The 27,030-nt window shown below is 44.0% G+C and overlaps 1 protein-coding gene across 1 annotated transcript; it reads right to left on the bottom strand.

The window, feature by feature from the left end:
- Nucleotides 1-1,429: 1,429 nt before the first annotated feature.
- On the bottom strand, nucleotides 1,430-24,215 carry LOC127006408 (importin subunit alpha-1-like). Its single transcript, XM_050876362.1, has 5 exons — nucleotides 24,190-24,215; nucleotides 22,443-22,606; nucleotides 18,317-18,369; nucleotides 2,704-2,883; nucleotides 1,430-2,055 (listed from the first exon to the last, which is right to left on the bottom strand). The coding sequence occupies exons 1-5, from the start codon at nucleotides 24,213-24,215 to the stop codon at nucleotides 1,816-1,818; spliced, it is 663 nt and encodes a 220-aa protein (XP_050732319.1). The 3' UTR covers nucleotides 1,430-1,815.
- Nucleotides 24,216-27,030: the final 2,815 nt, after the last annotated feature.

Here is a 27,030-nt window from a genome sequence, read left to right as displayed (position 1 = left end):
TATATATATGTATATATATATATATATATATATATATATATATATATATATATATATATATATATATATATATATATATACATATATGTATATGTATATATATATATATATATATATATATATATATATATATATATATATATATATATATATATATATATATCTATATATATATATGTATATGTATGAGATTGTAACAATGATGTCTATGTAACCAGTCACAGTCTTAGTCAGGAAAGCAGGACATGTCAGAGTTGAGTTGAAACATTTGGCGGATAATTTGCACCAAGACAACTTATTTTAACTTTATTGATGTAGGAAAATATCTTTGACAGGTTGAGAAGGATACATTGTGCTGGATGATCAGATTTTTCATCATCTGGCACGAATTTATTTGGTCCCTTATTACAAAATAACATTTGAGTCAAATGCATTAGAGAGTTTATAAAGATAAATTTATTGGATGAATAAAAAAGAGGTAAAAAAGCCATTACCTGATATGAAAAGTAATCCACAGAATTCCTCAAGCTTCAGCCTATCAAGCAAACAATTTTAAAACACACACAGAGGCACCAGCGGGTCCACTGAAGGCCCAGTAAAACATTGAGGCACCAGCGGGTCCACTGAAGGCCCTGTAAAACATTGAGGCACCAGCGGGTCCACTGAAGGCCCAGTAAAACACTGAGGCACCAGCAGGTCCACTGAAGGCCCAGTAAAACATTGAGGCACCAGCGGGTCCACTGAAGGCCCAGTAAAACATTGAGGCACCAGCAGGTCCACTTATGGCCCAGTAAAAAAATGAGGCACCAGCTGGTACACTGAAGGCCCAGTAAAACATTGAGGCACCAGCGGGTCCACTGAAGGCCCAGTAAAACATTGAGGCACCAGCGGGTCCACTGAAGGCCAAGTAAAACATTGAGGCACCAGCGGGTCCACTGAAGGCCCAGTAAAACATTGAGGCACCAGCGGGTCCACTGAAGGCCCAGTAAAACATTGGGGCACCAGCGGGTCCACTGAAGGCCCAGTAAAACAGTGTGGAACCAGCGGGTCCACTGAAGGCCCAGTAAAACATTGAGTCACCAGCGGGTCCACTGAGGCCCAGTAAAACATTGAGGCACCAGCAGGTCCACTGAAGGCCCAGTAAAACATTGAGGCACCAGCAGGTCCAGTGAAGGCCCAGTAAAACAGTGAGGCACCAGCGGGTCCACTGAAGGCCCAGTAAAACATTGGGGCACCAGCAGGTCCACTGAAGGCCCAGTAAAACATTGAGGCAGCGGGTCCACTGAAGGCCAAGTAAAACATTGAGGCACCAGCGGGTCCACTGAAGGCCCAGTAAAACATTGAGCCACCAGCGGGTCCACTTAGGGCCCAGTAAAACACTGAGGCACCAGCGGGTCCACTGAGGGCCCAGTAAAACATTGAGGCACCAGCGGGTCCACTGAAGGCCCAGTAAAACATTGAGGCACCAGAGGGTCCACTGAATGCCCAGTAAAACATTGAGGCACCAGCGGGTCCACTGAAGGCCCAGTAAAACATTGAGGCACCAGCGGGTCCACTGAAGGCCCAATAAAACACTGAGGCACCAGCGGGTCCACTGAAGGCCCAGTAAAACATTGAGGCACCAGCGGGTCCACTGAAGGCCCAGTAAAACATTGAGGCACCAGCGGGTCCACTGAAGGCCCAGTAAAACATGCTGCAGAGGCCACTTAGACAAGTGAGATCGACGGTTAGATACATTATTACATTATTCCGCCGTGGATCACACACACCCTGCCTGCTGCTGCTCCTCCCTTGCCAGACACACACACTGAAGTCCTAGAAAGAGAATCCACCCTCAGGCACGTTGTTCACGGCAGAGAAGTCGTACGCCTGGCCACTGGTGGTGCTGCTCACCTCGGGGCCCTCCTCTTCGCCGGAACACTTCTCGATAATATCCATCCAGGGCCTTCTGGTACACGGCCTCGTTGTCGTGGTGCTGCAGTCCTCAGTCTTGTCCAGTCCGCCGCACTCCTCACTCATCTGGCCCAGGCGGTCCACCTCGTTGATCTCGGCAGTCTGAGAAGATGAACACATTTATAACCCTTTGCTGGGTGAATATTAACGAGCCATGTTAACCTACAATAGTTTTGGTGACTGCTTTACACTCCCACTGGTATGACTGATGCATGCAGGAAGCGGTCCGAGTGGGGCATCACCTCACTGGGTTTTGTTGTGTCATCTAAGACAATAATGAATGAATGACTAAGGAATTTATGTTAAGATACATGTATTCAGACCTGAGAATTGAACTCTAGCCTTTACATTACTTTATTAGTTCCTCATAATTCAAAGTACCCATCCTTCAAACACCTTCCAGCAATAAACAAGTTATAACCCTGTTCACTACCACTGCCTCCATCACCGTATTGTGTACCAGCACTGGCCTGCCGTCTGTGGCCTTTCACCTGGTGCCGCCTTTTCATGCCTGCTCAACAAAGACCTGTGTATCTACTCTCAGCAATACATTCATTTTGATGCAGTAATGCTACAGGACTGAAGATACTGAAGACAATTTGTTCTGATGATCAATGTATTTTTCCTTTCTCTTATAAGCATTAGTTTACTATCCACTTTGTGCTTGAGTTTTGAAGTGAAGAAAGAATACATCACTGAATGGTAGAGCATCCCATTATAAAATGTGAGAAAACATCCTCATGAACTTACCTCTGTGTCTGGTCTAATGAGTTCCAGAAGAGGTTGTACAATGCCAGCCTTAGTGACGAAGTCTCTGAGTTTGGGACCATCGCCAGCAGTGTTTCCCGGTGCCCACACGGCTTGCTCTGCATGTTTCGTTGGTGTGCAGCGAGCGGAGCAGCTTGACGAACGACACGACAGCATCCGAGGCTGTTGGGGAGGCAAACACCGTGGATTACATGGAGGAACAAACTTCAAACTATTCATTTGTTCATACAACATAAAAACAAAGCAGAAAGATTGTGTCAAGAAGCGACACCCATTTCTACCTCCTTCTCTTCATCTTAAGACTTCATGTTCCCCTCCACGTTTTTCACCGCGAGACCCTCACAACAGGAACGATAAAACTCAGGGCTGGATGCCACAGAATGCTTAACCTTGTTATTATTTATGAATGGGGCAGAAGGAACAGTACACAACGTGCAGGGAGGGGCTGCGGCAGGGAGCTTATCAGCCATCAGATGACGCTCATCTCCACACGTTCGTCGTGAAGTACTCCTACACGTAACAGTAATGGTCGCCAATTTGTGCAAACTATTTGGCATTCGTATCTAGAACATTTTCCTTACTTCACATTGGCACAAAAGTAATTCAGTTTACTTATAAACTAAAGGTGGCAGTCAAAGGGGAAAACAAATTAATAAGTGAACACAACTGCTGCTCCTATGGATATAATACATGTCAAATAAGTGATCAGTTTCAGTTTGAGAAGCCTTGGTATTCCTCTCTTGAAAGTTACATTTATAAAGAGGATAAATAGACATCCTGAACCCTGTCCTCTGGTTACAGCACTCAGCCCACACTCACTTGTCTGCCATCTCCAGGAGGCGTACAAGGGGGTGCACCAGGCCGGCATCCGGGGTGGCATCTAGGGGCGGGCTGAGAGCATCTTGCGTGCAGCTTGTGTGGCCACCGGCTGGGTGCTGCTGTCGTTACTCGGGATGCCGTTGATATTTTCCTCCACACACAGTGTAGGGCCCTAAAACAGTACACACATATTATAACTTATTCAGGCTTAACATATCACACCCTCCTGTAATGGTTTGCTTCCAGGAACAGGTGCATTATATATATATATATATATACATATATATATATATATATATATATATATATATATATATATATATATATATATATATAGATATAGATATAAATATATATATATATATATATCACCCTCCCTAATATCGCTGTCCATGAATTTATCTAGTCTATTTTTGAATGTGACAATTGTATTGGCACTCACCACATGACTGCTAAGCCTATTCCACTCATCCACCACCCAGTTAGTAAACCAATTTTTGCCTATGTCCCTGTTGAATCTGAATTTATCCAGTTTAAACCCGTTACTTCGTGTCCTACCCGGTTCTCTTACCAACAAAACCTTATGAATGTCTCCCTTATTAAAGCCCTTCATCCATTTATAAACCTCGATCATGTCTCCACGCACCCTTCGCCTTTCTAGAGAATGCAAGTTTAACTGTTTGAGTCTTTCCTCGTATGGCAAGGCAAGTTCTCAACCCCTGAATCATCTTAGTCATCCTCCTCTGCACCGATTCTAACATTTTGATATCCATTCTATAGTAGGGTGACCAGAACTGAACCGCATAGTCAAGATGAGGTCTAACTAATGCTAAATATAGTTTGAGGAAGACTTCAGGGCTTCTGTTGCTTACGCTCCTTGAAATAAATCCCAGTACCCTATTAGCTCGATTTCTAGCTTGAATGCATTGTGCCCTTGGACGGAGATCAGAGCTCACTAAGACCCCTAAATCCCTCTCGCACCCAGACCTACTTATGAGAGTGTCATTTAAGCAATAGTTATGTGAGGGGTTGTTCCTACCTACACTCAGAATACTGCACTTCCCTACATTGAACTCCATCTGCCATTTATCCGCCCAGTCATATAATCTGTTGAGTTCACCTTGGAGAATACTAGCGTCCTGATCCGACTCAATTACTCTACCGATCTTGGTATCATCTGCAAATTTACTAACATCACTACTAATTCCTGTGTCTAAGTCATTGATATAAATAATAAACAAAAGTGGACCTAATACCGAACCTTGTGGGACCCCACTCGTAACACATCCCCAGTCAGATCTTTTACCATTGATTTGCACTCTTTGCTTCCTATTGCTAAGCCACGCGTTGACCCAGTTCAAAACTTTACCCTCTACTCCGTGAGCCTGTAATTTAAGCAACAGTCGTTGGTGAGGCACTTTGTCAAACGCTTTACTAAAATCAAGATAGATTACATCATAATTTTCATCTCTGTCAACCGCCTCAAATACTTTATTGTAGAAGGACAAGAGATTGGTGAGGCATGACCTACCTTTTGTGAACCCATGCTGCGAGTCGTGAATTAAGCTATGTTTCTCTAAATGCTCCCGAATATTCCTGGCTATTATGGACTCCAGCATCTTCCCTATAACCGATGTTAAGCTAATTGGGCGATAGTTTGAAGCAACTGACCTGTCCCCCTTTTTAAAAATCGGCGTCACATTAGCTAATTTCCATAGGCTCGGCACATAGCCAGTATTTACCGACATCTTAAAGATGTCGGTTAGTGGGTCACTGATTATATCACCTAACTCCTTTAATACCCTCGGAAATATCCCGTCAGGACCTGGCGACTTGTTCTTCTTAAGCTTATCTATCTCATCCTGAACTACTTGCCTGGTAATGATAATATCCCTCAATTTATCGCCATCCCCGCCCTTGTACACCTGAACTCTTTCCGGTATAGTCGTTCGATCCTCCTGTGTTAATACTGAAAGGAAGTAGTCGTTCAACAATGTGCTCATATTTTCGTAATTTTCTTCTAGCTCCCCTGTGTTTGTTTTCAGCGGTCCAATTTTCTCCCGTGTTTTTGTTCTATACATCTGAAAGAAGCCCTTAGGATTACTTTTCGCCTCATTTGCTACTTTGATCTCATAGTTCTTTTTTGCTATCCTGGTGTTTTTCTTAACTAATCTAGATAGTTCGACGTACCGGCCCCTGAGATGTGTTTCCCATTCTTTATTTTCTTATTATTTCCCTTCTTTAACCCAATCTCATGTTTTAGTCCACGAGTCATCCACTTAGGATCATTGTTTTCTTTTCTAAGTGTTCGCTGTGGTATATGCTGTTCTTGCCCCTCTACTATTACTCTAACTAAATTATTGTAAGACATTTCTACCTGGTTCTCCTGGCTCTCCAATCCGCAGTTCTGGCCCTCATGAATCCCTAAATTATCCCAGTTTACCCCTTCAAGATGTCTTCGAAGCCCCTCGTAGTTTGCTCATCTAAAATCTGGCACTAACACTGGGTTTGGTTCGCGGGTTACCGCCCAGTCTAAGCTAAAACGAACCGTTCTGTGATCACTATTTCCTAACTCTCCGCCCACCTCCAACTCACGTAGCAAGTTCCCATTATTGGTTAGGACTAAGTCTAATATGTTATCTCCTCTGGTAGGCTCAGTAACTACCTGCTTAAGAAAATTATCTTGTATAACTTCAAGAAAGTCCTCGGCTTCCAGGTCACCCACTAGATCTTCCCAGTCTATATTCCTATAATTAAAGTCCCCCATTACGCAGACATTTCTACTCATACTCGCCCTGCCAATCTCCTGTAGTAATATACTCGTGTTCTGCCTGTTAAGGTTGGGTGGCCTGTATATAACTCCTAGAGTTAGTTTTTCTTTCCCTTTGTAAACGTCCACCCAAACTGATTCTGAATCCGTGTTAGTTTTGACTGAGTTGTTAACTAAACATTTAAGTAAGTCTTTAACATATAGCGCAACTCCACCTCCCTTTCTGCCCCTTCTGTCTTTGTGAAACATCTGATAACCCGTTATTTCAAATTCTGATCTAAAATTTCTATTAGCAGTGTCTATCCATATCTCAGTGATCGCTATTATGTCAAAATTTTCTGAACAAGCTTCACCCCTTAGTAAGTCTATCTTGTTTCTGAGGCTCCTGCTGTTAGTATAGAAGATTCTTAGCCCGTCCTCTGTTACTCCTCTAGAATTACTTCTAAGCTGCCTGGTTATATTATGAGCTAGATGTCCTCCCCATTACCTCCCATTGCTCCACTATATATATATATATATATATATATATATATATATATATATATATATATATATATATATATATATATATATATATATATATATATATATATATATATATATATATATATATATATATATATATATATATATATATATATATATATATATATATATATATATATATATATATATATATATATATATATATATATATATATATATATATATATATATATATATATATATATATATATATATATATATATATATATATATATATATATATATATATATATATATATAGACAGCTCAAGGGCACAAAAAGTAAACATTAATAAAAAAGCCCGCTACTCGCTGCTCTAAAAAGAATCCAAAGAGGTGGCCGAAAGATAAGTCAGTTTCGGGAGGAGAGGTGTCCTGATACCTCCTCTTGAAAGAGTTCAAGTCGTAGGCAGGAGGAAATACAGATGAAGGAAGATTGTTCCAGAGTTTACCAGCGTGAGGGATGAAAGAGTGAAGATGCTGGTTAACTCTTGCATAAGGGGTTTGGACAGTATAGGGATGAGCCTGAGTAGAAAGTCGAGTGCAGCGTGGCCGGGAGGGGGGAGGCATGCAGTTAGCAAGTTCAGAAGAGCAGTCAGCGTGGAAATATCGATAGAAGATAGAAAGAGAGGCAACATTGCGGCGGAATTTAAGAGGTAGAAGACTATCAGTATGAGGAGGAGAGCTGATGAGACGAAGAGCCTTTGCCTCCACTCTGTCCAGAAGAGCTGTGTGAGGGAGCCCCCACACATGAGATGCATACTCCATACGAGGGCGGACAAGGCCCCTGTATATGGACAGCAACTGTGCAGGGGAGAAGAACTGGCGGAGACGGTACAGAACGCCCAGCCTCGAGGAAGCTGATTTAGTAAGAGATGAGATATGCAGTTTCCAGTTGAGATTTTGAGTTAAGGATAGACCGAGGATGTTTAGTGTTGAGGAAGGTGATAGTTGGGTGTTGTCAAAGAATAGGGGATAGTTGTTTGGAAGATTGTGTCGAGTGGATAGGTGGAGAAACTGTGTTTTTGAGGCGTTGAAGGACACCAGGTTCTTCTTGCCCCAATCGGAAATAATAGTAAGGTCTGAGGCTAAGCGTTCTGCAGCCTCCAGCCTTGAGTCGTTAAGTTCCTGAAGGGTGGGTCTTCTATTAAAAGAAGTTGAATAATGCAGAGTGGAATCATCGGCGTAGGAATGGATAGGACAGTTCGTTTTGGAAAGAAGATCATCAATGAACAACAGAAAAAGAGTGGGAGATAGGACAGAACCCTGTGGGACACCACTGTTAATAGATTTAGGGAAAGAACAGTGACCGTCTACCACGGCAGAAATAGAACGGTCAGAAAGGAAACTGGAGATAAAGGTACAGAGAGAAGGATAGAAACCGTAGGAGGGTAGTTTAGAAAGCAAAGATTTGTGCCAGACCCTATCAAAAGCTTTTGATATGTCCAGCGCAATAGCAAAAGTTTCACCGAAACGGCTAAGAGAGGATGACCAAGAGTCAGTTAAGAAGGCTAGGAGATCACCAGTAGAACGCCGCTTGCGGAACCCATACTGGCGATCAGATAGAAGGTCAGAAGTGGAAAGGTGCTTTTGAATCTTACGGTTAAGGCTTGATTCAAAAGCTTTAGATAGACAAGAAAGTAAAGCAATAGGACGGTAATTTGAGGGATTGGAGCGGTCACCCTTCTTAGGTACAGGCTGTGTGAAGGCATACTTCCAGCAAGAAGGAAAGGTAGATGTTGACAGGCAGAGGCGAAAGAGTTTGACCAGGCAGGGTGACAGCACGGAGGCACAGTTTTTAAGGACAATAGGAGGCACTCCATCAGGTCCATAAGCCTTCTGAGGATTGAGGCCAGAGAGGGCATAGAAAACATCATTTTGAAGAATCTTTATAACAGGCATAAAGGAGTCAGAGGGGGGATGAGTAGGAGGAATATGCCCAGAATCGTCCAGAGTGGAGATTTTAGAAAAAGTTTGAGAGAAGAGTTCAGCCTTAGAGATAGATGAGACGGCAGTGTTGCCGTCAGGACTGAGGAGTGGAGGGAAAGATGAAGAAGTGAAGTTGGAGGAGATGTTTTTGTCTAGATGCCAGAAGTCATATATATATATATATATATATATATATATATATATATATATATATATATATATATATATATATATATATATATATATATATATATATATATATACATATATATATAGATATATATATATATATATATATATATATATATATATATATATATATATATATATATATATATATATATATATATATATATATATATATATATATATATATATATATATACATATATATATATATATATAATGCAGCTGTTCCTGGAAAGCAAACCATTACAGTACACAGTGAACACCAGATAAGGAGCCAAAGGCAGCACTTTGAAATGAAGTGAAAATGGTCATGACTTCAGAGCAGCACCGGGAAATGGTTTCCTAAAAATCACCTCTGTATTCCTCTTGCATTTGACCAACCGAATTGATGCTGAGAGCGAGCAACAACTTCTCTTCCTTGCATAGTAAAGAAAAAGGGAACAAAGCCTCAACACACACCAGCCAAACACTGTGTGGTATAATCTGCTATGGGGAACACATGCACCAAAGACAACCAAGGCCAGTGTCGCACATTCATGATCTTGACTCCCGACGCCTCCCGACGTCAGGCCACACGCCGACAGTTTTGGATATTTCTAAACACTCGGCGCCCTCCCCGACATCTGTCACCGTCGGCAGTAAACCAACACCTTTGGATGTCCATCTCAGTAACGTCTCGACAACGTCGTTTCGACGTCGGCAATGATCGGCATTTTAGGTGATCTATTTACAATGATCTTAACGTACGTCTGGCAGCGTGACATTTTCTAACGTCGAGTCAAGATTGTGAATGTGTGACATTAGCCTAACAATATGGAGAATACATAATTATAACAAAACGAGTATGTAATGACGCTGGACCTGAACATATTCCCTCGTTTTCACATCTCCCTAACATTTTTTTGTGTGTGTTCATCTTTTATATATTTATTTATATTTCATTATTCCGTTTCTTTGTTTATTTATTCATACACTTATTGACTCTTTTCTGATTTTATTCTTATCATTTTTTTTCTCTTTTTCCTCTTAGTGTTTCTGACTTTCACTCTTCTAATTAAGTTTCCATGTTGAGTTGTTCACATGTCTGTTCTTTTTTCGACTGACACGTTTCCATTTTTCGTTCCGGCCATTACTTTCTTTTTTCCTAACCTTTCTGACTTTTTAAATCTATTATTCATTTTGAGTTGCTTTCATTTTTTTTTCTTTGACACCTTTCTATATTTCCTTCTTATTGTTGTTTCTCCTTCCTCTTATTTTCTTAATCATTTTCCCTTCACTCCTTCACCTTTTCCTTCAAGTTGCGTGAATATTCTTTATTTGCCTCGCTTCAGTGTTCTTCACCACTCTTCCTTTTCTTCTTGGCATGTTCCTTCTCTACTCTTCCGCTTTCTTTTCTTCCCCTTGAGCGCTTTTAAAAGAGAGAGAGAGAGAGAGAGAGAGAGAGAGAGAGAGAGAGAGAGAGAGAGAGAGAGAGAGAGAGAGAGAAAACGAAATCGTTCGAAGAATCATGTTCACGAGCGTAACATTTCCATTTGTTTCAATTCACTTAGTTTTGCAGATTCGATTCTTTTTAATATTTCAAACTCGTCTCTCTCTCTCTCTCTCTCTCTCTCTCTCTCTCACACACACACACACACACACACAAACACACACACACACAATAAGAACTGTTTATCAATCAGGGAAGTGAGACGTGACACACACACACACACACACACACACACACACACACACACACACACACACATATTCACATACTAACACATTCCTCTCCTCATGTGATATTAAATTTTGTCTCTTTAATCTTCTTCCTCCACCTCCTCCACCTCCTCCTCTTCCATCTATTCTTTATCTTCCTCTTCTTCTTTGCCTCTTCCTTTTCCAGTATCTTCATATCGTTTTTTTTTTTTACGCTTCTTTTTCATTCTTCTTCCACCTCCTTTCCGATTTCCCTCCTTGACCTCCTCTCCTTTCTCTTCTTTCCCCTCCTCCGCTTTCACACCATTGATCTTTTCCTCAGGGATTCGCAGGTATTTCAGGATTTCAATCACACGCTCTTTTCTTTTTCTGTCTCCCTTCTTCTTTCCTTTATTTTCTGAATTCCTTTGTGCGTGTTACTCCTTACCATATATCTTTTTCTTTTCCTAACTTTCTTTATATTCTATTGGTTAGCTTTTTCTCAATATCTCGCTCCTTTTGTGTTCCTTTACCTTCCTTAATCCATCTCCTTTCTTGCCATTTATATCCTCATCTTCCTCCTCTTCTTCTTCCTCATTTTTTCTTCACATTTTGCCTTGTCTGTCTTTTTATCGCCGTTGCTCTTCTTTTCTCGGTGTATATCTGTTCACGGTTTTGAGTTTTATTTCTATCATCGTTATTCCATTCTCTTCTTCTCACTCTTCTGTGTTTTGTATTTCGTGTAGTTTTTCTTTTTTCCTAATACCTTCTCACTAACTTAATTGTTTCGTGTTCACACTCCAGTTCTTTTCATAATTAGTTTGTTTTTCTTTCGAGTTTAATCAATTTTTTTTTCAATCTGTATTCTTGTCCTCTTGTTCATTTCATCCTGGTTTTTCCTTCTTTTCACTTTGGTTATTCCTTCTTTTTCACTCCTCCATCTTCCCTTCAATTTTATTTCCATGTTCTTGTTCTCTTCCCTCTCATTTTCTTTGTTTCGCCATTTTCATGTTGGCTGCTTCGTCCTTCCTTCATTTTGTCATCATTCTTCATCTCCCGTTATTACTTTTCCTCCCATCCGCTCCTCCCTGCCAGCTTCATCATATCTCATTTCTTTCTCGTACTTTTCCTCCACTTATTTCTCATTCTCTCTTCCCTTTCTTTCCTTCTTTCCTCCTTACATAGTTTTCTTAGTTATTTTTTTTTAAAGAAAATAAAGGCATTTCTCTCTCTCTCTCTCTCTCTCTCTCTCTCTCTCTCTCTCTCTCTCTCTCTCTCTCTCTCTCTCTCTCCTTTTGCTCCATTCTTCTACTTTTCCCTACCTTCATTCCTCCTTTATCTTTATCTTTTTTTTATTCTCTCCTCAGTTTTGTTTCTTCACCCTCTCCTCACTTCCTCCAACTTTTCTCCAGTTTCTCCTCCCTTCTACCCCTATACACCAACGCGCGGAGCTTAATACCCAAACGGGATGAGTTACTTGCCCACGTTGACGTAGAAAGACCGGACGTGATTGCCATCACCGAAACGTGGGCCACCTCTGACCACCTAATGACCGAATTCTCAATTCCGGGATACGAGAGCTTCTACAAAAACAGACTTCGCAAGAAAGGAGGAGGTGTTATATGTTACGTCAAGAACAAATACCCTGCCGTGGAAATAACCAAAGAAGACTCAGAGAAATATGACAATGTATATATTGAGCTGGAGACTAGCAAGCACAACAAAATAACGATTGGAACCGTTTACAGACCTCCAAAGCAACAAGCAGCGGACGACGAAACGCTGTACGAGGAAATTCACACCATAACACACAACAAACAATCAGTCATTATCGGGGACTTTAACTGTTCCAACATTGACTGGACCACGATGATTGAAGATCGGGAGGGAAACAGATTGCTCGAAATGTTAGAGGACATCTTTCTAACTCAGATTATTACCCAACCGACAAGGGAAAATAACTTATTAGACCTAGTACTAGTGAGTGATTCCGATCTCACACGTGAATGGCAAGTCGGCGAAAAACTGGATGGTTGCGACCATCACCTAATTCGCCTAAAGATCAGAACAGACCATGAACTCACCGAAAATACGTCCAAGATTCCAGACTACAAAAGAGCCAATTTTAATTTCGCTCGTGAGCTGCTAACACAGACAACTTGGGAGCCCGTGAACTTCGCTCCTGTGGACGGCGCGTGGAACCGGAGGTAGAGAGAACAACTGTTCCCATGAAGACAAGGAGAACAAATAATGCCATAAGCCCACCATGGATGACTACCCAAGTTCGACGGGCGATTAATTTAAAGAAGAGAAAATACAACTTGCTAAAGGAAAACAGCACTGACTGGCTCGCGAACAGTACCATCAAAGCCTCAGAGCTTGCAGAACTCTCATTCGCCAGCGTAAACGCGACTATGAAAAGCAAATTGCACGCGAAGCCAGGTCCAACCCGAAAAAGTTCGTCACGTATATAAGAACCAAAAAGAAGAGAAAGAGCAATATCGATCCCCTAAAAGATGAAAGTGACGTACTAACGCAGGGCAGCAGGCAAATGGTCGAAATCCTAAACAAAAACTTCGCGTCTGTGTTCACGGTCGAGAACACCCAGTCCGTACCCGGGAGCCCTACCCCACCGATGGGAATCACTCCCCTAGAAATTGGCACAATCGACGACCTAGACAAACTCGAGACAAGCAAGTTCACCGGACTTTAACAGCTGGAAAAGTTCCGTCGGATTGGAAACTTGCAAATGTCACACCAATTTTCAAAAAGGGGGACAAGTCTCATCCAGGAAACTATCGACCAATTAGCCTGACATCTATTGTTTGTAAGTTAATGGAGACTATCACTCGCGACAATATGGTGAATTTCTTCGAAGAAAATAATATGATAAATAATTCGCAACATGGCTTCCGTAGTAAACGTTCGTGTTTGACTAACTTGCTTGATTTTTTTCACTATATTTTTGAGGTGTTCGATGAAAGCAGATCAGTAGATATCATATATCTGGATTTTCAAAAGGCATTTGATAAGGTCCCCCACCAACGATTGCTCAGCAAACTACTGGCGCACGGTATCTCGGGTAACGTTCATAATTGGCTTGCGGACTGGCTCTCTGAGCGGAAACAGAGAGTAGTTCTAAACGGTGTTACATCTGACTGGCTCGATGTCAAAAGCGGCGTACCTCAAGGATCGGTGCTTGGCCCCATGCTCTTCTTAACTTATGTTAATGATATCGATGATGGGCTCACTTGCAAAGTATCAAAATTTGCTGATGACACAAAAATTGCTAGTAAAGTAACTGCGACACTCGACGAAGAAGCTTTACAATCGGATATAGATCGACTTGCACGTTGGGCCAATCAATGACAAATGAAATTTAACGTTGACAAATGTAAAGTGTTGCACATCGGAAAAAATAACAATCGCGTTCGGTACGTAATGAATGGCTAACAACTTTCTGCAGTAAGTAAAGAAAAGGATCTTGGAATCACTATATCAAGCGATTTAAAGCCCGGTAAGCATTGTTCAGAGGTAGTTAAAACTGAAAACAAATTGGTTGGCTTCATCGGACGAGTATTTAATAATTAATCGGAAAAAAAGTAATATTAAAACTGTATAATTCGTTGGTTCGACCCCGTCTAGAGTACTGTGTACAGTTTTGGTCTCCCTACTACAGAAAAGACATAGAAAAGTTGGAACGGGTCCAACGAAGAGTAACAAAGATGATTCCTAGGTTGAGAAATTTATCATATGAACAAAGGCTTAAAGAAGTAAATTTATTCAGCCTATCAAAACGAAGAATGCGAGGCGATCTAATAGAAGTGTTTAAAATGTTCAAAGGATTCAGTGATATTAATGCGGAAGATTACTTTACAATTGATCGATCAAATAGAACAAGAAGAAATCACAATTTGAAGATAAGTGGTAAAAGATTCTCGTCGCACGAAGCTAAACACTTCTTCTTTAATCGAGTTGTTAATGTTTGGAACTCTCTACCTTGTGATGTCGTTGATAGTACAACAGTTACGGCCTTCAAGAATAGATTAGACAAGTGTTTTGAATCCAACCAGCAACTAAGATATTACTCATTGTCGTAATAACGTTAAGTTCTTTCGAATACTGGTGTCCTTGTCCGCTTTTATCGCCCGGTTAGTGGTAGCAGTAATGGTAGTTCTTTCCTCTTTCCTACATAAATTCCATGCAGTTTTTCCATGCTGCATGGTTCTTTTTCCTTTCCTGCCAGCTTTGGCTGGAGGGATGGGGGGGTGGGGAGGAGCCTTCGCCTTTGCTGTCCTTCATCTTCCACCTTTGATTAGATAGTTAGTGTAGCTTGTCACAAACAACCTCGTAAGGACCAGCAGGTCTGCTGTTGTTTGTTCTTCCTTTGTGTTCCTTTGTGTTCCTTTGACTCGACGACTTGTCACCCAGGCTGCTCAAGGAACTCAAGCAGCAAATCCTCAAGCCACTCTCCGCCATCTACAATCTGTCACTACAACAAAACAAAGTACCAAAAGACGAAACAAGCGAACGTAACACCGATCTACAAAAAGGGAGACAAAAGCGTGGCTACAAACTAATCAGCTTGACTTCAGTGGCGGGAAAAATCCTCGAGAAGATCATCATAGACAAACTCGTTAGGTTCCTTGAAGACAACAACATCATTTCCGATGCTCAGCACGGTTTCAGGAACAAGCCCTCATACTAAATCAATTTATTGGACTTCTTCCAAGGTATCTATGAAAATTGGGATAATCATATCCCCAGTGATGTTATATATCTAGACTTTCAGAAAGCCTTTGACAAAGTGCCACACGAAAGACTCCTCAAGAAACTTAAGTCGGCGGGGTTAGGCGACAATCTGACAGCGTGGATCAAAGACTGGCTCACTGAAAAAAAACAACGAGTTGTACTCAACGGATAGGCCTCCGAGTGGCTCCCGGTCACAAGTGGAGTGCCACAGGGGTCAGTGCTGGGACCCATACTTTTCATCATATATATCAACGACCTAGAACTTGGATTAAAATCCAATCTTTCAAAATTTGCCGACGACACAAAGGTGGGTGGGAAGGCCCTCACAACGGCAGACTGCGAAATTATCCAGAGAGACCTGAACCAGATTACTCGGTGGTCAGAAAAATGGCAGATGTCCTTCAACACTACCAAATGTAAAGTAATGCATATCGGATCCAGAAACAGCAACCACACATACCACATGGGTGGCGAACCATTACATGTAGTGCAAGAGGAAAGAGACCAGTGACTTGAAACAAACAAAACACTGCAAGTCCGCCTGTAAGAAAGCCAATACAATGCTTGGGTTCATAGCGAGGAACTTCGAATACAAGACGCCGGGAGTTATGTTATCCCTGTATAATTCGCTGGTAAGGGTCCACCTGGAATACGCCGTGCAATTCTGGTCTCCTAATTAAGGAAAGACATTGAATTACTTGAGAGAGTACAGCGACGCGCCACGAAGATGATACCATCACTGTGGACGAAGCCCTATGAAGAGCGACTCGAGCGACTCAACCTCTTCACGTTGGAAAAGAGACGACTGCGGGGAGACATGATACAAGTCTTTAAGTACCTGAACAAGCTCAGCAACGTTGATCACTCCAAACTCTTCACACTACAAACTAACCTGAGAACAAGAAACAGCGGAAAAACAATTCAGGTAAAGCGATGCAATACCGACATCGGCAGGAGTTATTTCTCGAATAGAGTGGTTCGCCACTGGAACAGCCTTCCTGCAGAAGTGGTTAGCGCAGAGACCATCAGCTCCTTCAAGAAACGCATTGACGCCACTTTGCTGCATCGGGAGTGAAGTGAAATTACCCAAGAGTAGATACACAAGTGCTTTAATCCTTCCCTGAAAGCCACTCCTATGGCAAACGGATTGATTAAAGGACTGAACGCAGGCAGCCTAGTAATGAGCAAACAGGCTTTCTGCTGCCTGCTAGTCCATGTTTCCATGTTTCTACATCTACCCCTCCTCTCTCTCCATCTCTCCAGCTTTCTCTTTACTATCTTTTTCCTTCGCCCCATTCCCCTTACCACCCTCCCTCTCTCCTCCTCCTCCTCCTCTCCCTCCTCCTAGAGTCCCTTTATAGAGAGAGTCCCGACATAGGCGGCCCTGTGTATAAGGCTGCTGGGCGCCATTTTTGGCCCTTCGAGCATGGCGCCGACTTTGAAGTGAGGTAATAAAAACATAGTTTTACCTATTTTTGGAAGCGGATTCGACTGCTTTTCAATGTAACAATGCCCTGCTACCTAGCCATCGGTTGTAGCAACATGCCACAGAGGGGATACAAAGTTTATTAATTAACTGCAAGGCCACTGAGAAGACAGACAGAGGTGTGCTAACAGTCAGTCGTTTTGGGAGGAAACCATCGGTTATGACAGCAAGACACACACACTGCCATTGTGTGTGTCTTGCTGTCATAACCGCCCTCCCTGTGTACTGTCTATGGAAATCATTGTGAGAGAGACACAGCTACAAGGACTGAAACAATCGCTCACCTCAGGTCCAGACACCGAAGCTGATGAGGTAAGCTGTGGCCCTTATGGACAAAATTATTGGGTGTGATCTCTCCCACAGGGCTCTAGCTGTTATTACAGAATCACAATGGATATTTCACAGTCTCATCAAGGCCACAGTCTAATAGACTGGACGTGTTACAAGAGTTTAGATGAACAGAAGCTAGCTTTTGGTAAGCTATACATGTCTTGGTAAAACTCTAGAATCACACCCAACTCACTCTAAAATGTTAACACACAATTCTTCTTTATATTGTATTTGCTAATCATCACTCTGGTAACCGTTTCCATTATTATTACTCGTTTCCGGGATTTTACAATGCGGGGAAATATTACTATTTCAGCGGTGATAGGTTAGGTTACTATTTGCTCATGTGAAGGGTCTTCAGCTAGAAACTCCTCTGGTTGGGTTATGAGGGCATCTTTATTTAATAGCCTAATTTAAAAGGTTGTAGAGTCTTCATTTTCATGGTTACCAATGTCATTATAATATGTTGAAGACATTTTCCTACAATATTCTCTAAACCTATTTTGACCCTCAAGCAAAATGAAACACGTATACATGGCCTTAGTATTTTACTGTATTATTTTTCAATCAACAATAAGTGTTTCAATTAAATTAAATTAAATCAAATGTTATTGAACTTATTGATAACTTATCTTCACAATACCTTGGAATCGCACAAAATTTATTGCAGCAACTACATCCTAGTGTGTGTGTGTGTGTGTGTGTGTGTGTGTGTGTGTGTGTGTGTGTGTGTTGAAAGATAGCAGCCCGGCGAGTAATGGAATTAGTGATCCCTCACCCCCAGATAATTAGTTTACACTATTTTTTTTCTCCATATGCTAAAGTTTTCTGCAAGCAGGTAACGGAAAGGAAGCAAAGTGCCTTTGCATTGATGGAGCTTGGGTAGTGTGTCAGCCACGTGGCCCATGACAAGTATATCAAGGCTCATGACGTCCAGGAGGCAGCGTCCCTCCCTGCAGGCAAGGGTCAGGCGATGAAGGGATATGTAGATAATAGAAAGACTTCCCAAACTACTGCCGATTACGTTTTAGAGCGATAAGTATTGTTAAATCCATCCATCACAGCAGCAACACTCAAAGAGAGGCACCCAGACTTGTTTGAAGTCTCTCAGTACCCACTGAGCGCTGCCGCGGCCGCCTCTCAAGGTCGTCAGCAGCCCGCCGTGACACGCCTATAGTTATCATAGGCTACGTGGGTTACTGAGTGCCTATACTGAGACAGTGGCTGATCGTAAGGCTAATAACAATCTCCTGTCACCTTACGGCACGTTCCTACGGCTGGTGACCAAATTATGGTAGAGTATAAGGGCGTAATGGTGGGATGGCGATACCTGTTGATGTAGACACATACCGTCTCTTATTTACTTTCCCAGAGCTCGCTGGCTGCTGGCTCCCTGCTGGCTGTTAGGGGAAGGTGTGCTCAGTTTCAATGGACGACCCGTATGGATGTGAAGCAGAAATATAAAAGAGAGCGTATGCTAGCGTTTGAAAAGCGCGGCGAAAACAGGGCCAATAATGGCGTCCAAATCTTAGGTTGTCAGGACTCTCTCCATCAAGGGACTCTACCTCCTCCTTTTCTGTCTGCCTCTTTGGTTTTCTTCTTTCTTTCAACGGTTCCTTTTTCCATGGCATTGATAGCCCTTGAACACCACAGTTTCAAAGAGGAACAAGAGGAGGAAGAAGAGGAGAAGGAAAGACAAAAATATAAAAAGTAGGGACAAAGTGACGGAGAAAAAGGAGAGGAAGATAGAGACGTAGAGAAAGGGAAGAAGGAGGAAGAAGAGTCAGTATGTAGAAAGGTAGGAACATGAGGAGAGGGAAGGAGAGAATGGTAGTTTCGGGGAGGGTGTAGGAGGAGGAGGAGGAGGAGGAGGAGTAGGAAGAGGTAGAGGAGGAAACATGGAAACTTGGAAACATAGACTAGCAGGCGGCAGAAAGCCTGTTGGCTCATTACTAGGCTGCCTGCTTTCAGTGATTTAATCAATCCGTTTGCCATAGGAGTGGCTTGCAGGGTAGGATTAAAGCACTTGTGCACCTACTCTTTGATATGTTCAGTTCACTCCCGTTGCAGCAAAGTGGCAATCAATGCGTTTCTTGAATGAGTTGATGCTCTCTGCGCTAACCACTTCTGCAGGGAGGCTGTTCCAGTGGCGAACAACCCTATTCGAGAAATAACTCCTGCCTCTGTCGGTTTGGCATCGCTTTGCTTGAATTGTTTTTCCTTTGTTCTTGTTCTCAGGTTAGTTTGTAGCGTGAAGAGCTTGGAGTGATCAACGTTGCTGAGCTTGTTCAGGTACTGAAAGACTTGTATCATGTCTCCTCGCAGTCGTCTCTCTTCCAACGTGAAGAGGTTGAGTCGCTCGAGTCGCTCTTCATAGGGCTTCGTCCTCAGTGATGGTATCATCTTCGTGGCGCGGCGCTGTACTCCCTCAAGTAAGTAAGTAAATAAATAAACAAGTAAGGAGGAGGAGGAGGAACACGAGGAAAAGGAGGAGCACGAGGAGAAGGAGGAGCACGAGGAGGAGGAGGAGATAAGGAGGAAGGATGCATATTTTAAAACGATATTGTGTGTAGCCTATGTGTATTCAGGTCACGAGAGAGAGAGAGAGAGAGAGAGAGAGAGAGAGAGAGAGAGAGAGAGAGAGAGAGAGAGAGAGAGCAACCAGCTAATTTTCTTTTACATTTTCCCTTCCACAGAAATCACTTAATTAATAGAAAATGAATAATTGCCAATGGTAACTCATCCATTTGGTAATTTTCTTTTATTATTATCTCGCCGTTTTGGTTTTACTCTCTAATGGATCACAGCGTCGACGATTAATGTACAAAGCACTTGATTAATCTTTTTCCTCCTGTTTTATTTCATTGTTTATCATGCATCACGAAGTATCCGAGAACAAGGAATTCGTCAGCATACTCCGAGTAACTACTTCATTCTTTTTTTATTCTTATCTTTATCGCATCTCCACCAACAGAGAATGAGTCACTGATCGTCTTAACAGTTTAACTTTATCTGCTCTTTTTTTCCTGTGTGAGTGTCAGTCCTCTTGTTTTCATCTCTCGCACTTCCACAAAGCCGAGAAACTTTTTTCACATTACTAAGCCAAATTCAATATTTTCACATTTTTCCCCTTGAGAATTTTATCTTTTTCTTCTTTTAATGTCTTTAAAATGTATTCATATGCTTTTCACTTTCCTATTGTGTAAGTTTACATATTTTCATCCGTCGAAGTTTCGAAGTCGAGTCAGTCCTAACATTGCCAATTTCTTTAGAGATTCTCATTTCATAACTTCCAATCGTTCATTACATTGTTCATCTTTATCTCACTACCACAAAGTTAAGAATCATTGGTCACAATAACAGTTGAATTACATATGAGCACATTTTTCTTCATGGATATCTTTTTTTTTCCTCTACCAAGATCGGTAGAGTAATTGAGTCGGATCAGGACGCTAGTATTCTCCAAAGTGAACTCAACAGATTGTATGACTGGGCGGATAAATTGCAGATGGAGTTCAATGTAGGGAAGTGCAGTATTCTGAGTGTAGGTAGGAACAACCCCTCACATAACTATTGCTTAAATGACAATCTCATAAGCAGGTCTGGGTGCGAGAGGGATTTAGGGGTCTTAGTGAGCTCTGATCTCCGTCCAAGGGCACAATGCATTCAAGCTAGAAATCGAGCTAATAGGGTACTGGGATTTATTTCAAGGATCGTAAGCAACAGAAGCCCCGAAGTCTTCCTCAAACTATATTTAGCATTAGTTAGACCTCATCTTGACTATGCGGCTCAGTTCTGGTCACCTTACTATAGAATGGATATCAAAAAACACACCGCCGCCACACACACACCACCACCGCCACACCAACACACACCCACACACACACTGCACCAACACACCGCCACACACTCGCGCACCAACACACCGCCGCCACACACACCCGCACCAACACACCACCGCCACACACACCCGCACCAACACACCGCCGCCACACACACCCGCACCAACACACCGCCGCCACACACACCCGCACCAACACCACCGCCGCAACACACACCCACACCAACACCACCGCCGCAACACACACCCGCACCAACACACCGCCGCAACACACACCCGTACCAACACACCACCGCAACACACACCCGCACCAACACCACCGCCGCAACACACACCCGCACCAACACACCGCCGCCACACACACCCGCACCAACACCACCGCCGCAACACACACCCGCACCGACACACCACCGCAACACACACCCGCACCAACACCACCGCCGCAACACACCACCGCAACACACACCCGCACCAACACCACCGCCGCAACACACCACCGCAGCACACACCCGCACCAACACCACCGCCGCAACACACACCCGCACCAACACCACCGCCGCAACACACCACCGCAACACACACCTGCACCAACACCACCGCCGCAACACACATCCGCACCAACACCACCGCCGCAACACACCACCGCAACACACACCCGCACCAACACCACCACCGCAACGCACCACCGCAACACACACCCGCCAAAACGCACCACCAGTGCATGACAACCCAAACAAAAAGACACTCCCTCGCCGTTACGTCCTCCGCGCCTCGCTCTCCACACTCCCCGCCGTGGACTAGAGCTGAGGGCGGAAGACGTGGGCGGGGGAAGTGCAGGAGGCGTGGATAAGGAAAGGGCAGGAGGAAGAGGAAGAGGAAGCGGAGGAAGAGGGGGTTAGATCAAAGCACGTGGGCGTCGGAACATTGAATGGTTTGTGATGGTGCCTTCGGGAGAAGGAGGAGGAGGAGGAACACAAAGAAACACAAAGAAAGAACAAACAACAGCAGACCTGATGGTCCTTACAAGGCTGTTTGTGACATGCTACACTAACTATCTAATCAATGGTGGAAGATGAAGGATAAAAGATGAAGGAGGAGGAGGAGGAAGAGGAGGAGGAGGAAGAAGAAATAGTATAGGATTCCAACGATGATGAGAAGGGTGGAGTATAGGAGACGAAGGAGGAGGAAGAGGATAAGGGAGTGTAGGATGCAAAGAGAGAAGAGGAAGTATAGGAACCGAAGGATATCCCCAAATCACCTTCCAGTTCCGGGTTTCTTAAGAGCGTGACGCCAAGGACTCTGTTCCCATGCCTCGCGGCGACTGTTACCGATCCTTCTGCTTCATTATTAGTCTGAGAGGTGTCCTGAAGGCCACTCGTACTCCTGACGGCGCTGGGGAGCACTAGACAGGCCGCCAGGAGAGCCCAGAGGCACCACGTTCTCGTCCTGTCGCGCCCCAGCAAACGGTGAAGCCCCAGCAGGAGCAGCGGGAGGCCTGGCGTTCCTTGGGTGGACGTCTGGGCCCGGCTCGGCTGGGGGTCGTTTTGGAGCTCGGCTGGAGCCTCTTCTGGGGGAAAGGAACGGGGATCAAGGGCACGCAGCGGTGGGGAAAGGAAGGATTATTGTTTCAAAGACCAAAAAAACGAGACTCCATAACAACATAAGGAGTCTGCAAGTGGCCGGTAAGGAGTCTGAGTCTGATGAGGAAAGGAAGAATTAGCATTTTAAAGACTAAAGAGGAAACATAAAAACAAGAACGTAAGGAGTTTGCAAGTGGCCGGTAGTACAACGAAAAGTGAAAGAAAGAGAACAAATAGTGGTCATGAGAAAGAGAACGAATATTGAAAAGAAAACGAAAAACTAATAGTGAACGAAATAAAAAGAACTAAGATAAATGGAATAAAAGCGAAGAATGATATGGAATACATAACGTTCGGGAAGGAAGGATTTTATGATATTCTCTTCCCGCAGCAAGGTCTCACACCACGATGCAGCCACACAAAGAACATAACTAAGATAGAAGAGTGGGGAAAAAATAGTAACAATATATATGAGTAAGGCAGTAGTAGCAGTAGTAGGTCACACAGAGAACAAAAGAAAGATGGTGTGGGAAATAAGATATCGGGAAGAAATGTTAAGGCTGGATAAATATATGAAGTTGAACAAAGGTAAAAAAAATAAAAAAAACACTGAATCAGATAGAAAACAAAATTATGAACAAGGGATTCAGAACAAGAGAAGGAAGAGCAGCAGCAGCGCACACAAGGAACGGAACCCGAAGAAAGGAGAGAGATACAAGATAAAACAAGAGGATCAGGAGGGGTGGAGAGCGCGGAAGTCAAGTCAAATAAAGAGGATTAGAAGAACGAAGCGCCGAAGAGGAATAGCCTAAAACGGATTTGGGAACGAGCCGTCAAGTCCAAAGAGGAATTGAATAAAAGGCGATTGAGGATACAACACGACCAGATGGGATGGAATAAAGGGATTAGAGGAATGGGATAACGGGGAGGAGGAGGAAGAGAAGGAGGAGTAGGAAGAAGAAGAAGAAGAAGAGGAGGAGGAGGAGTACATTCAGAGGGGATTAATTAAGGGAGGAAGCCAGAGAAGAGAAAGAGCAGAAGGGGAGAGAGAAAAGGATTTTAAGAAAAGAATCGTAAGAATGGAGTCAAGAATAAGATTTTCATAGGGAGACAAATGAAAGAACAAAACTCGATTTTTTTAAGCAAGATAAAAAACGAATATACATAGAAGTGGACCAAGAAGAGTATCAGCAAAATGAAAATAGGCAAACTATAAATAATGAAAGAAAGCAGAACGATGGAAACAAGGCCAGAACTTATATGCTAGAAGAAGGATAAGAAAGGTAAATAAAAAGCGAAACACAAAAAAACAAATAAACTGAAGGGAAACAAAACAACTTGAACACAAGGCAAAATAGTTTATTATGCCGGGATTTTTTAACTGACAAGTCCCCCTTCGAGCAAGGGGGATGGGGTGTGTGGAGGTCCCGGTAGTAGCCAAAGATCGATTAACGAGCTCTAATCGAGAGGGTTCTGGCGATGACGAGACCAGCTCGTGATCAGGCCGTGGTGAATTACACACACACACACACACACACACACACACACACACACACACACAAACACACACACAGGTGCGGCGGGAGTGGCTCTCATCACTTGATGCGATCGGTGCTCCTCCCGTTCCCTACCTGCCCCCCTCCGTCCCTCCCTCCCGCCACGGCGCCACCCCGCCCTCGCCACCTGCCAGGGGAGGTCCGAGGCCCGCCGCCCGAGGGACTGCCACTGTCTGCCAGTTTTGAGAGGACGTGATGAGGCAGCGCACACAGCCGCTCAGTGTCCCTTCGTCTTCGCCAGCCCCTGGCACACACGCGACTCCAGCAGGCAGGCCGGCACACCCCGAGGCAGGCCCACACACCCCGAGGCAGGCCCACACACCCCGAGGCAGGCCGTCGGCCCGTCACAGCCCGCGCACCGGCGAGGCGGCAGCGAGATGGCCAGCACGACTCTCCTGATGGTCGTGGCGGCGGTGGCGGGGATGGCGGCGGTGCACGGCCTCCCGCAGGACAGAGGCACGGATGCCCTCAGAGCTCTGCACGGCTTGAAGATTCAGGGAGAAAGAGTTCTCAAGGTAGATGAGCTACCGAAGGAGATGCGGCAGGCAGTGAAGGAGCACAGCGGCGGGCTGACGGTGCAGGAGGTAGCTGCAGGCGACGGGGAGGCGTGGAGTGCAGGTGGCGGCGACAACAGCGCGGCGATCTCCCCGGCTCTTCTGGCCTCCCAGTCGAGCAGCGGCATTAGTGAGGAGGACGTGGCGGGCGTGTCCCGCCGCTTGCAGGCCCTGGAGGCGCGGTGAGGCGGGCAGGACACTACACGGTGCACCTCTACACACACCTGCCGAAGCTTAACCCCGTGCGGCCCCTGTGTGTGTGTGTGTGTGTGTGTGTGTGTGTGTGTGTGTGTGTGTGTGTGTTACCGTTTGTTCTGTGCATGGCAACGCGTCTCTGAACTTCGGTCCGTTACACACTTCAACACAACAAATTTGTTCGCTCACAGACCAATCGTAAGACACTACGAGGAAACCTATTACGTATCATGTGTGGAACAAAGTGACCGTGATGGAGACTGGTTTGGCTTTGGTGCTTCCCCTGACACGATTGGACTCACACTGGACCTGCACTTGGCTGCTTCATGGCAGGCGCAGCAGCAGCCGAGTGCTTGCAGCGGCAGCGGCCTGGGTAAAGTGCATGTTTCGGAAAGGACAAGTTTGAACGTGTCACGTGCACACACATGGCCAGCCTCCTTCAAACCGTTTATGGCTTAACATTTGTTGGTTCTGAGTGGAGACACATACACCTGTACAGCTTGTGTGAATTAATATAACGTTTTGATAGGAACTGTGTTTGTATTATCCATGACCTTCACCAGTTTTCATTATCTCCATCACTTATCCGACTTTTTCATACTAAGCTATTTTTTTATGTATGCATATATATATATATATATATATATATATATATATATATATATATATATATATATATATATATATATTGGGGAGGCGGTGGCTGAATGGATAGCGTGACGGCGCCGCGTTCAGGACGACGCGAGTTCAATCCCCGCCCAGTGCCACCAAGCTGGGATTTTTCAGCCGCCGCCGAGTGGCTTAAAACTACCCACATGCTGTCCAGAAGACCACCTATCAACCCGGACTCTAGATTCTAGGATTAAAGATGAGCTCCGGGAGGCCAGCATGAGCCAATGCAAGATGGCGCCACTATAAACACTCGCCTGCGCCAGAACGGGCTGGGCCAACCATCAGGCCCCACCGGGAAGAAGCCTTGGGCCGACCATCAGGATCCACCGGGAAGAAGCCTACCGGCGCAATAGGCCACGACGTAAAAAATAAATAAATAAAAAAAAAATATATATATATATATATATATATATATATATATATATATATATATATATATATATATATATATATATTTATATATATATATGAGAGAGAGAGAGAGAGAGAGGAGGGCAGCCAGGTGGGAGGGAAGAGTAAATGAGAAACTCTTGGGAACGTCTGAAACCTCATCAGCGAAGCAGCTGTGTGTGTGTGTGTGTGTAGTTTTTAATGTTTGTCCCGCAAGATTGGAAATAATAGTAATGTAGTCTGATAATGTTTCTCTCTCTCTTTCTATCTGTTTATTTATCTACTCTCTCCCTTGACTCACAAACCAGCACCCACACACCCATCCTCCTTCCACTACACAAAGCGCCCTTCATCTCCCTAAGACCTCCCCTCCCCCCTCACACACACCTTCCTCACCTTCCAACACACTACGCCCCCCCCCCTCCTTACACACACATGCTCCCCCTCTTCCCACCACGCCCACGCCCACCCACCGTCGAGCACGTGGACGGACACCCAGGCGGGCGGGGCGTGCACAGGCGCGCACGGGTAGTTCCAGCGTCCCTCCAGGTGGCGTGGGTGACCAGGAGCCAGCTGGTGCCCGAGTTCTTGTCCGTCACCAGCTGCACGCCGCCCCGACCCCCGGCGTTGATCTCCACCAGCTCCTCCTTGGCTGCGGGGAGGAGAGAGGAGAGCTGTGGTAGACCTGATACGTGTCTTCTTGTTTATAGGGCGAGGGAGAAGAGACAGGAGTGATTGCTGAGGAGGGTACTGAGAGGCTACTAAGGATACGGAGGGTTTGATGAGAGAAGGACAGTAGAGGAGCTGTAATGGGGATTGGTTCCAGTCTCCACTGTCTTGTTTGTAGGGCGAGGAATAGGAAAGGCGTGATTGCTATATATATATATATATATATCTATATATATATATATATATATATATATATATATATATATATATATATATATATATATATATATATATATATAAAATAGTTTTTGTGTGGGGTTTGTGAGGCTCCGATCTGTTGAGGAGAAGAAAGATGACGAGCAGAAGGAGGAAAAC

Source organism: Eriocheir sinensis, chromosome 32, assembly GCF_024679095.1.
Source record: "Eriocheir sinensis breed Jianghai 21 chromosome 32, ASM2467909v1, whole genome shotgun sequence".
Classification (NCBI taxonomy): domain Eukaryota; kingdom Metazoa; phylum Arthropoda; class Malacostraca; order Decapoda; family Varunidae; genus Eriocheir; species Eriocheir sinensis.
The sequence above is the reverse complement of the archived record's forward strand: the minus strand, read 5'-3'. Positions and strand labels throughout refer to the sequence as shown.

Coding starts and splice junctions, on each gene's coding strand:
- LOC127006408 (XM_050876362.1), bottom strand. CDS start 24,215: ATGAGAGCCACTCCCGCCGCACCTGT. Junction 22,607..24,189: donor GCCACTCCCGCCGCACCTGT/GTGTGTGTTTGT, acceptor CCTTTCCCCCAG/AAGAGGCTCCAGCCGAGCTC. Junction 2,884..18,316: donor GGCGGCCGCGGCAGCGCTCA/GTGGGTACTGAG, acceptor CCTCCCCAACAG/CCTCGGATGCTGTCGTGTCG.